Source organism: Conger conger, chromosome 14 (assembly GCF_963514075.1).
Source record: "Conger conger chromosome 14, fConCon1.1, whole genome shotgun sequence".
Lineage (NCBI taxonomy): Eukaryota > Metazoa > Chordata > Actinopteri > Anguilliformes > Congridae > Conger > Conger conger.
Window position 1 is genome coordinate 4,108,752 of NC_083773.1, and position 12,427 is coordinate 4,121,178.

At 44.0% G+C, this 12,427-nt stretch overlaps 1 protein-coding gene across 2 annotated transcripts in view; it reads right to left on the reverse strand.

Moving 5' to 3' along the window:
* The window catches only part of LOC133109737 (metabotropic glutamate receptor 7), a 212,547-nt gene that overhangs the window by 99,024 nt on the left and 101,096 nt on the right, over positions 1-12,427 (reverse strand). For both annotated transcript variants that reach the window (XM_061219273.1, XM_061219274.1), the window contains exons 3-4: positions 2,466-2,601; positions 1,937-2,091 (exon numbers count right to left, since the gene is read on the reverse strand). In XM_061219273.1, the coding sequence (XP_061075257.1) occupies positions 1,937-2,091; positions 2,466-2,601 (291 nt within the window). The remainder of the gene's footprint in view (positions 1-1,936; positions 2,092-2,465; positions 2,602-12,427) is intronic.

Below are 12,427 nucleotides of genomic sequence, written 5' to 3' on the forward strand. Positions count from 1 at the left end.
CAGTAAGCTGTTCATTTTAATATGGGATACGAGATGCTCCGAAATACAATACAAATCTGTTTTGTAGGCAAGTCCATTCGAAACAGCTCAGAATAGTTCACCAAGAATATAATGTCATGCCATGCAATTATATTTGTGGAATGGGGTTTCATCACTGGCAATAAAAACAAAAAAAGAAACCCAAAAAAAAAGGCAGCAGAGGCAGCAGCTAATTATGGAGACGGTAGACCGTTTGAACGTGCTCCAAGCCCACTGTGTCTTAAATATCAAAATATGCAAAGTCACTCGCCGCTCATGACAAGTCATGAAAATTAATGAAGTCGGAGAAAGGAGCCAGCCCCAGTGAGCGGGGTCTGAGATTTGTGTTGTAAATTTAATTGACTTTGCACGGGACCGTGGCACAGCAGGCCTGACAGCAGGTGCCTTTTCGTCACAGCGCTTCCGTCCAGAGCCCCCCGCCCCCCCCCCCCCACATCCAGAGCCTGCTGCACCCCTCCCCCCACTGCCCTTCACCCCTCCCCCCCCCCCCCCCCCCCCGGCACCCCGCAAAAGCACCGTTTCATTAAATTTTCAGCCAAAAAAAAAAAAAATTCATCACTGAGAATATCAATGAGGAGTCTGCTTATTAACCTGCCACCTGTAGACCCATTCTGCCACATTATCACAGCTCGGGGGTAGAGACCATGAGTGCGCTCCTCCAGGCTGGAGATCTGCGCTGCTTTATGGTCGATTGAAATGCGTATTTCCAATGGGCCATGAAAACACATAGGAGCAGTGGCTTGTTGAAAACCACCTACCCTGAAATACATTTTAATCTTTTCTCTGATTCAGTTCCTGGTGCCATATCCAACACACACACACACACGCACACACACACACACAGCTGATACAAAGAATATATAAATACACAAGATCATGTAGTCTTATATTGAGTGTACACAGAAGGGCCTAGGAGCTGTTTGATCTAACTTTGTGTAGTTGGTTCGTGAACTAAGCTTGTAACATAAACCCCAACAGACAGGATCCAGGTTTGTGCTCCGATCACAAAACATTTCTGTATAACTGGTACAGTCACAGCCTCCTACTGCGGGTCCTTTCTAAAACTGCAAGGGGCCGATTATTATTATTATTATTATTATTATTATAATTATTATTATTACAGTAGTAGTAGTAGTCACTAGCACCAGACCACGGGGGGCCAGGGAGCCATTGGCCTCCGATTTTTACATTCCCTAAAGTTCCCATCCAATCTGAGATTAAGCACAATAAAGCATTCAGACATAAAAAGGAAGGTTAGATAGAGGATATATTTTGCCCCTGGTAGTAGTAAAAGTAATAGTGATAGTAGCATGATAATTATCATTGTTATAACCAAAGCACTGCCTTCTATGGTGGCTGTTCTGGCCTTAGTAGAATCATGAGTACGATCATTGTTATAACAGAAGCCCTGCCTTCTCTATGGTGGCTGTTCTAAGCAGTAGTAGTATCATGATTATTATCATTGTTATAACAGAATCCATGCCTTCTATGATGGCTGTTCTGGGCAGTAGTAGTATCATGATTATTATCATTGTTATAACAGAAGCCCTGCCTTCTATGGTGTCTGTTCCGGGCAGTAGTAATATCAGAATTTTTATTTGTAAGCCTTACCTTCTATGGTGGCTGTTCTAAGCAGTAGTAGTATCATGATTATTATCATTGTTATAACAGAATCCATGCCTTCTATGGCGGCTGTTCTAAGCAGTGGTAGTATCATGATTATTATCATTGTTATAACAGAAGCCCTGCCTTCAATGGTGGCTGTTTTAGGCAGTAGTAGTATCAGAAGTAGAATCATGATTACTACCATTGCTATGACAGAAACCCTGCATTCTATGGTGTCTGTTCTGAGCAGCAGTAATACCATGATAGTTATTTGTTATAATAAAAGCCTTACCTTCTATGGTGGCTCTTTTGGGAAGGATAGTAATGGCTCCCACTGCCGCATCCTCTAGCTGGTGAATGGGGCTGTTTTTGGCTCCCCAACTGTCTGACCCAATCCACAGGAAATGCCCCACCTGATTGGCCCTTTTAGTGGCATTGAGAACTCCTCTGAAAAGCAATGTCAACCATAAGAACAGGAAAACTGTCTGAAAAACGGAATATTCTCATCACAATTTGCCTATGGGCTATTGCATTATTTACAGGATTCGCAGCTAGGTTGTTAAGTGCTCATACATTCCATGAAATAAAATACAAAAAATAAAAAATATGTATTGCTTCCTTCTATTTAAGAATATCATCCCCCAATATCAAATACTGTATGTTATATAAATATATTAATAAACATGAATGTGTAAACAGTCATCACCCAAGTACAAATCACTAAATAAAAAACGTCATTATGTAAAACCCGTGATTGCTATGAGAAATAAAATGTTTTTTAAAAAGCTACATTCCTCTGCAGGAAATGGAGGCAGGCGTACCGAATGTCTTCATCGCTGGCGAAGATGATCACCGCCCTCGCGTGGATGGTGTCCAGTAGGTGTCGGATGATCTTGTCGAAATCCGCCTGCTTGTGGTCGTGTGGAATTTTCAAGGACTGGGCGATGCAGATCCCACCTGGAATGGCGAACGGGGCAGGGCAGCGGTCAGTACACAGGCCCGCCCACAGCGGGAACATCTGAACACATTCGATATGAACAGATAACAATGGCAACATAACAATCGAGGTGAACAAGTCCAGGGGTCAGAATGAAAAAGTGCTGCCGTGTGTTTCCTCCACCCATGAATTCAGCCAGCTTTTTTTCACTGATTAGTTCTACCTCCTGGCTGAAGAATCGCGCTGATTAGAAAATCTAGGTGATTGGAACAAAATGCTGGGGAGGACTTTCTTTCTGAACCTGGATGTTCCACTTCTGGCAATAGACACATTTCCACATTACCTTTTATAATTCACTGATTAAAACCGATTCAACGCTTTTGTCAAAATGTCAAGACTCACTTTTCAATTTCATGCATCAGTATCAGAGAACTGCACATTGGTATCGGAACAGAAGCAGAATTGTTCCATTGTATATACAGATACTGTACATTTAAAAGTGATGTAGGCATTTATGACAACATTAAATATTATCATGGATGGCTGTTCAAGCAGAACATAATTGTTGAATGACAGCAAGAACATTGCTCTTACTCAACTTTTATGTTGTAAAATACTACATAATCATAGGATACAAACAATGTTTTGGACATTGCTTTAGCATTTCAGAGATTATTTTACTGCAGTGTTCCTCAATGGCTGTACAAAAGCACAAGTGATGTGCTGTACCAGTTACTGATATACCTTTTCTTTTTTAACATAAAAAAGCTAATACGTAATTAATATTTATTTTCTCATGATATATAATAGAATATTGTAATTGCAGTAGTCTCTGTGTGGATGCGTCTTTTCGCAATCACTGTGGTAATTATGACACTGCCGATGTATAATTGCAAGACAGTTTGCTAAATATCACTACACTGAGCATTTGTGCTAATCGCCAATTCACACCTCTATACAACTGATATTGATTCCATTCTACCTACACATTCTAGTTCAAGTTCTAACAAAATAAGGCTGAAAATATCGACTCTGCACAGCTCCAAAATATCCAGTTGCTTTAGCAACTGTGTCTACGTTTGCACCGGGCTAACCACATCATACAGACTCCTGTAAATCATGATTGTGTTACAAAAATGTGTTTTTTATTTTAAGCAGAAAACACAAAAACCGATTCAATTTGGGCTGTGCTACCCGGGGAACCATAGAAGAAAACCATAGAGGAAACAAATGGCTCTACCTGAACAAGAACATCCTAAAAATGATACATTTCCTAACCAACACAGCCAGGAAGGGTAATGTTGAACTGGACACATTGACGAGAACACCTCTACTCTAATACTGTCCTTAAACATTCTTCACCCACTACATTTTACTCAAATGATTAATGTTTGTCAGTATCAGTGTCCCGGCAATACACAACTGTTCCTCTGATTTTATTTATTTTATTTTATTTGTCCTTTATTTAACCAGGAAATGTCACCATTGAGATACAAGATCTCTTCTTCCAGGGAGTCCTGGCCAAGACGGCACACATAAAGTTACAACATGAGAAACAATAAGGCATATACAATATACATGACAAAAAATTAAAAAAAAACATAAGTCAAACACAGACGCAGTAGGCTACAAGTGCATTTTAAAGAAGCATAATCGAGTCAGCATCAGGTAAAGCAATTACATGTTTCCTGTAGGGCTCTCTGTAGCATAACCTTAAAGGCACTAATAGTAGGGATACATCACTGGCACATATAAGCAGGCTCCGGAACAACCCAAATCTTACTGGTGCTGACTGCGTGTTTGTGGGCCAAGCCCCTATGAACGTCATCACAGAGTGATGTCATTACGTCGTTTACCTCGTTTATGTCCACGTTTTGGGACTGCTTTGCATTGAACGGCTGGAGAAAAGCTCTTTAAATTCACAAATGATCATTGTTATAAAAAAACTTGTGCCCATGCCATCATACAGGTCTTCAAAATGATATTGGTTTGCAAGAAAGGAATAAGGAATTTATATTTGTATTACTTTTATTGTTACCTTGCTAGCTGACTACGATAAACTGTGTGCGTTCTCTCTCCCAACCAACCTTTCAACCTTCGTTGTGAATTTACATTAAATAGCTCTTTAACGCCAATAAAAAGTCTGTGCACAACACTATATGATCAACACAGAAATAGGATGCGACAGCTACATGTTACATTTCCGAGTTTGTGTTTTTGGACGAAATTCTAGGTGGTGTTTTAGGCTGTGACAGCACCGGTAACCTTTTCCTAGGCGGAGCTATTCCACCAGTAGCACCACCCATTCCGGCACCGTTGGCATGCTCAGAAAACCATGAAACCAACCAGTAAATAAATGAACCAGCCAGAATCACGATGGTCTGATGTTGACAGCCAGACTCATGGTAGCGCAGTAGTGTTGCGGGACCGTTTCCTGTTTTCAGCACAAAAATTGTGCTCCTCTGCAGCAGAACGTACAACTAGGAATCGTGATCTGTTACCCCATAGGACTACTGGTGAATAAAACATTGCTGTACAAAAGTGCACCACTTAACATGTAATTGGAAAAAAAAAGCCCTGTGCCCTTACATGAAGACAGTATAAAAATACATCTCGGCCAGAATGAGAAATAATAATTAACCCTTGTGTAGTCTTAACATTCTTTATACTCCCCTTGTCCTAAGGGTAAAAAATGACCCGCCTACACTAAACCCCTAAAATAAAGGAGCTTAATTGGATTTTGCATGAAGAAACAACCTGTCAACCCCTCAAATATTTGTCATCAAATTTCAAGTTTCTCTGCTGTTAAACATTGTGGCGGGCCATTTTTTTTTTTAAAGATATTTTTTAGGCCTTTTTCAGCTTTATTGGACAGTATATAGTATAGAGAGACAGGAAGAATTGGAGCGAGAGAGAGGGGAAGACATGCGACAAATGTCAGACGGTCAGATTCGAACCGTTGACGTCGCGGCTCACAATGAGCATGCGGTCAGTGCTCTACAGGCTGCGCCACCGAGACACCATGGCGGGGCATTTTGGACCCTTCAGACAACACGAGGGTTAAAGAAAACGGGTCTGCATTAATTTAAGAATGCACACTGCGTAATCCGATACCGAGATATCTCACGTCACCGAACGCGATCGTAAGCGCGTTTTCGCTGGCGTTAAACCCTGCGTCCGTCCAGCCGTGGTGTTCGAACGCATCCTGACAGCCACATGCTGCATGGCCCGTTCTGCAGACACGTCAGGCCCCCCCGAGTGAAGACGAGCCGTCAACAAGCGTCACGGCGGACGGACGCCCCAGAGCCCAGACGTGGGCCTACGCAGTCCTGACCCCTTTCCGTTTCAGCCGATGCGATTAAACTGATCTGTCAACTAATGTTAACTGACCAATTAAGAGTCGCCCTGACGCGCGTCACTGTGCACTTTTTGACGGAGATTGACGGAGACAGGCAGCGCAGATACAAAAAGGAAAAAAAAAACTATAATTAATCCCTCCAGTTATGGAATTACCAAGAAGGAAAATTGCAGCATTTTTGAAAATGCCCTCCTCCCTCATCTCCTGGTTATTAATGCCCCCCCCCCCAAGTATGTGTGATCTACCATTTTGGTTGGTGAACTGTAAGATGACGGGTGGCACCACTGTAAATGCAATCAACAATGAGGCCCATATTCTCTCAGCGCCCCTGTTAAATCTATTCTGACGTGACCGGCTCTGTGTTAAGGAATGCTGCTCTTAAATACAGAACCGCTGCTTCACCGCCCGACTCTCATTACTCAACTGGACGCACGGCGAAGCGTGTCGCCATGGAGACACCTTCGGCAATCGCCTACTTTTTCATTCAACCCGGGAAGGGGAAGTAGACAATAAATATCTGATAGCTTCTGGCTCTGACAACTGCTCGCAGAGTACGGCTAGCTTCCAAACCGATAGGATCCAACTAAAACCTTTACGCAAACTTGATATACAGTACGTCAACCAGCTAATATCAGTGTTCTCAAACCATTTGTTAGGTGTTATTCATAGGGGAGTGAAAACCATAGGTGTTATTTAACGTTCTCTTTGAAACTATCCAGGTGACAGACAGATAGATTCAGGGTATTATTGTCACAAAACACAGTTCACAGAAACCGAATCCTTGTGGACTGTAACACTACAATGATCAAACTACTGTACAGTCTGACAATGTGACGGAGGCAGGTTAGTGGCAACAGCTATATCAAGCAAAACTGACAGACTTCACAATATCACAATACACTTTGGAAAGACATTTTGTGAATAAATATAATGAATATACGTCAGGCAGTTCTCAAACTGTTTTACCCAGATCATGCCCATTTTGGTTGTGCTTCTAGATCTGAAATATGTAATTATATATGTACTTAGAGGCCAGACAGGTTGTCACAGGCCAGACATCACTGGCAGTACGGTTGTGCTGAAAAGGTCAGAGAACTAGTCTAGAAACAGGGGACACTTTGGCTGAAGTGGATATGACACATTCGTTCAGACAGGTACAATGGGCCTGTACTTCCCATTTTGACACAGTAGTTGATCATGTTTTTGATGATGCAGCAGAATAGAAACGCTGTATTGCCAGAGTGAATTCCCCTTAACCCTTGTGTTGTCTTAACGGTCAAAAATGACCCACCACTATATGTTTAACAGCAGAGAGAACCCCCTTAATGATCTTTTTCCAACTTGAAATTTGATTATGAAATTTGATGACAAAGTTTGTGAAGAGTGACAGGTTGTTTCTTCATGCAAAATAGATTTGGGGTTTAAAATTTAATTAAGCTGCTCTATTTTAGGGGCAGCATGGATGGTACAGTGGGCAGGGTAACACTGCCGCCTCACAGCAAGGAGGTCCTGGGTTAAAATCCCCGTTGGCTGGGGCCTCTCTGTTTGCAGTCTGCATGTTCTCCCCGTGTTCGCGTGGGTTTCCTCCCACAGTCCAAAGACATGCAGGTCAGGCTGATTGGAGAGTCTAAATTGCCCGTGGGTATGAGTGTGTGAGTGAATGGTGTGTGTGCCCTGCGATGGACTGGCGACCTGTCCAGGGTGTATTCCTGCCTTTCGCCCAATGTATTCTGGGATAGGCTCCAGCCCCCCTGCGACCCTGTTCAGGATAAGCGGGTTAGGAGAATGAATGAATGAATGAATGAATGCTCTATTTGAGGGGTTTAGTGAAGGTGGATCGTTTAGGACAAGGGGAGTATGCAGAATGTTAAGACTACACACGGGTTAAACAGGAGGACGAGAGTGAAGCAGAAAGGGTACGGTGTTTCTGCAGAACAGTCGGAGGTTAACACACTGGACAGGCGCGCGCACTGAGATGTGAAATGTGTTCCTCCTGCAAAGAGCATTCACCTTTTAAAGGCTGGAGTCTCCAGTACAGGCCTACACGTCACGTCGGGCCTTAAAAATGACTTTGACCTTTTTATTTCAACATTTTAAATCACCGAGGAAAAGTTCCACCAGCAAAATACAGGTAATTCACTCAGCCGGCTGCCCCGAATCCCGCGTTCCTCTACCGCCGAAATGCCGTGCACTGTCTGAGGAAATTCTGTGAAAGTTTCACCCTGTTTTCTCAATGGAAGAAATTCCATTTTCAGTGTGACTCTTGAGAAAGAATGAAAGCTCTCATGTCTTAAGTCCGGTGGCTCATCGAGGGTCAGAGCTCGTTCTGATATTGGGTGACACGATTCAACGACGATGTGCCTGAAAGGATAGCCTAACTCATGCATCGTAGCCTGACTAATGCATTGTTCACTTTTAAAAGTGTGATTTCGTATTAGTAGTATCTTAGTATTTTAATGAACTATTACCTGAACTCAAGTCCTCTCAGAAGCAAGTTATAAAACATTATCGAGACGTCTGTATTTAAGTTTTCATATTCGGTCTGTGAACTGCTCATTCGTCTTGATCGCTCTCCGCAGGGTTGAAATTCAGGTTACCGACAAAAAAAAGCGAAACTTGGCGGCTGAGGGAAAAAAAAAAAGGAGACAGCCTGGGTTTGTTTTATGGCATGTAGGAGAAGTTTGTCTCTGCTGGGCTTCAGTGCATCTGTCATATCAGGGTCAAGTTTTGGTAAACAGCTTTGAAACTCCATTACAGAGGCCGCGTATTAAATGACACAGCAAAACGCAAGGTCAGAGCGGGGCGCTCGGAGGGAGCGCGACCACGTCGCGCGCAGACGCCATGCTCAGACGAGCAAGGGGAAGGGTGAGCACGATCCCTCATTATTACAGCGCGGGGTGGAGTGCGGTGCTGGGGGCGGGCCCCGTTGAGTCAGGCTCCACTCGCCTCCTTCTGTTTCCTTCCTCTTTAAGGGCCGAGGAGAATGTGAAACGGTGCTGCCTATTGCCTAAGTTAGGCGTGGCGTAGCGGTCAAGGTGCATGACCGGAATCCGCAAGGTCGGTGGTTTGATCCCCGGTGTAAGCCCCAATAAGATCCGCACAGCCGTCGGGCCCTTGAGCAAGGTTCTTAACCCTGCATTGCTCCAATGCGTAATCTAATCAACTGTAAGTCACTTTGGATAATGGAGTCAGCCAAATGACATGCAATTTAATGTAATCTAATTAAAAACATACACAACTGACATGAATATACAAAGTGAAAAAATGCCAGAGTCCAGAGGATTAGTCCATAGTTCATAGTTATAATATGCATAATACGCCTGTTGCTAGGTGTTGCTGATTATCAGCATGCCTATGTATGCTGGCTAAGGGACTGATGGGCCTTGTTGGAAGTAAGCATACTTGCTAACTATTGCACACGTAAATTGAGTACACTGCATGAGAAAGTCATTAGGTAGGTGAAAAGTTTCTCTAAATGTAGTATTGATAATATACGCATATCCGGGGTTTTGTTGAGTGCGGGCGTGCTCTGTGGTAATTTGTGGTAATTCTCTGGTCTACAAAATGAGATATTCACTCATTTAAAAAAATACATTCTCTGTTCTCTTTCGACATCCGTGCTGTTGGCATATTTCAGATTAGAACATTTAAGGTTATTCCCGCAATCACACAGTCGGATGTGCAGGACACAACAATTTCAACGACAATCTCCCATAATTGTACCCTCTGAGGTTGTTTTTATTCAAGAGCTATGAAACTGCTCAGTGAAATAAATGTCTGAAATCTGAGACGGGCCTACTTCTTGATAGAAAATATTTTGTCTAAGCAGGAACATTGCACTTAAAATATTTTTTTGCCTTGCTGTGGTCCTCTGTTTACAATCCAAGAGTCTCCTCCTCAGAATCACCAGTTTTTTTACTGTTTTTTATCTTTATATCTCCATTTTTCTATAGTTGTCCCCAGCGAGGAAAAGCAATCCCAAGGTTGACTCTGGTTTTTGAAGGATTGCCGCTGGCTTGTGGTTTTGCTTCATTATGATTTCGCTTCTTCACCTCTGCCGTTGCGGTAGCTAGCCAGCTACGAACGCTCAGCAGAAACCTGATCCCACCCCATGGGCTCTGCAGTCCAGTCCTCCGCACGCAGGAAAGGGCCCAGACATGTCCCAAGCACATCTCACAATAACAAATACAGCTCCAGGACCGTGCATGTGGCAAAGATGCACAGCCACAGAGATAGGCAGTGCATCATAGATATGCCTTAGCACAATTATTTTATAATATTTCCAAGCTACAATCACGCATCGTATGCCTTCAAAGTGGAGATGGTAATAAAGAGAATTCCGTTTCTTTATCTATGCCGTCAATTTGCACCATAGAGCACGCAATAAACTATGCAGAACCTTTTGAGCATTTCAGTGATTTACCTGCGTTATCACTCCTCGTTTCAATCTCTGAATGTTGAAAAGAAGTGATATCTGCTTCATGAGAGAACCCATCAATCATGAGACAGTATAATGTTATAAACTGAATTAATTAAAAAAAAACTAGGATGGGGATTGGCAGTCATGGGATCTGAGTTCCTGCAGGTAGGAGATTTAAATAACAAATCAGCACAAGGACTTTGACCATTGACATTACCTGTTCATTCAGGTTGAGCATCACGATGCCTGTCTTACAATATTAATGGATTACATTCCTATTGGCACCTTTCATGAATGACAATGAAGTTCTACAGTATACAGTGAATGGGTTTATCTAATCTGAGCCACCATCAACTGCACAATATAGCAGAGACCCTTTCAATGATGATGTAAAGATGGCTAAATTATATATGCATCTCGAGGTATATCAAATAAAAATCTTGGTACGCGTCTTTCGGTCAAAGAGATGGGAGGAAATGAAGCTAGATGCTGTACTGTGCACGATGCAAGGACAAAATACTCCTTCCTGGCAGGGGGGTGAATTATGGGTAATGGAGTTTCCATTTGATAATAGAAAGGGCTGGAAGTGGATGAAAGAAATCCCGTCGGAGAGCGCTTTTTTTTTTTTTTTTTTTTTTTAAAGGAAGGCACAGCGCACGGTTGAGAGATAGGTAACTGCTAGGGAGGATTATGTTGATAAACGGCGTTGCGCGTGATAAGTGTCCGCGTGCGCGGGGTGCGAGCAACATGAGCCCCCCACCCCTCACTCAGCGCTATTGATTGTTCTCCTAATCTCTCCTTAAAGCCAGCCGAGCCTATCAGCGTGATGGGGGAGAAACCTGTGACACGAGAATTAATCACGAATCAGACGCACCTCAGCCATTCTTCAGAGCGCACGGACGTGTGGCGGAGTTCAGAGAGGCGAGAGATTAGCACAGGAATGTCCCGTTTTTTTACGGACTGCGGTGCCGGGACCGGCGAGATTGCAGTAAGAGCGCGGTTAAGGTCTCCTGGCCGGCGCCTTGGTCATTACGGCTGGCATTTTACATAGCGCCTTTATCCAAAGCGCTGTACAATTGATGCTTCTCCATTCACCCATTCATACACGCACTCACACACCCGACGGCGATTGGCTGCCATGCAAGGCACCGACCAGCTCGTCAGGAGCATTTTGGGGGTTAGGTGTCTTGCTCAGGGACACTTCGACACATCCCGGGCGGGGGATCGAACCGGCAACCCTCCGACTGCCAGGCGGCTGCTGTTACTGCCTGAGCCAATGAGACGACTGCTCTTACCGCCTGAGCCAATGATATGACTGCTCTTACCGCCTGAGCCAATGAGATGACTGCTCTTACCGCCTGAGCCAATGAGACAACTGCTCTTACCGCCTGAGCCAATGAGACGACCGCTCTTACCGCCTGAGCCAATGAGACGACCGCTCTCACCGCCTGAGCCAATGAGACGACCGCTCTCACCGCCTGAGCCAATGAGGCGACTGCTCTTACTGCCTGAGCCACAACACCCATTAGCTCAGAGGGTTAAAATAAAGCGGAGGGGCTTTGGCGACAGCAACAGCAAACCTGCCCGGCAACAGCGGCGTTTGTCATTTTGATAGCACTGCCGATGCCAATCGGTGTGTTGAGGCTGCCGGGGGAATTTAGTGAGGGAGACTCTGTCGCGGGTCAGGAGTTCAGAGAGGAGGCAATATGTGCAGCTCCACTCTGGAGGAACAACAGCAGTTTGATTAGTTCCCTTGGCTGGGGCCCACGCACTTTAGCTCAGCAGACCTATCACATTTCTTGTTGCGTGGAGCGTCGGGAGAGACCCGCAGCCTCACCGGCCGATGTTGGGTAGACCCCGGTTTTTCTCTCAGATAGACGCGCACAAGCCTAACAGAGCTCCTTCATGTCGTTTTCCCCGAACTGCAGTCTGTGATTTGCGAGGCAGCTGCAATTCAGCAGTGGTAATGCAATTATTTACCCAGCCCTTTGTTTTTCCGTCTGGAAATCTTGAAAGTGTATTTGTCTGAATACTGCCAACAGCATGCCTTTCATAACCCAGGGTTCAA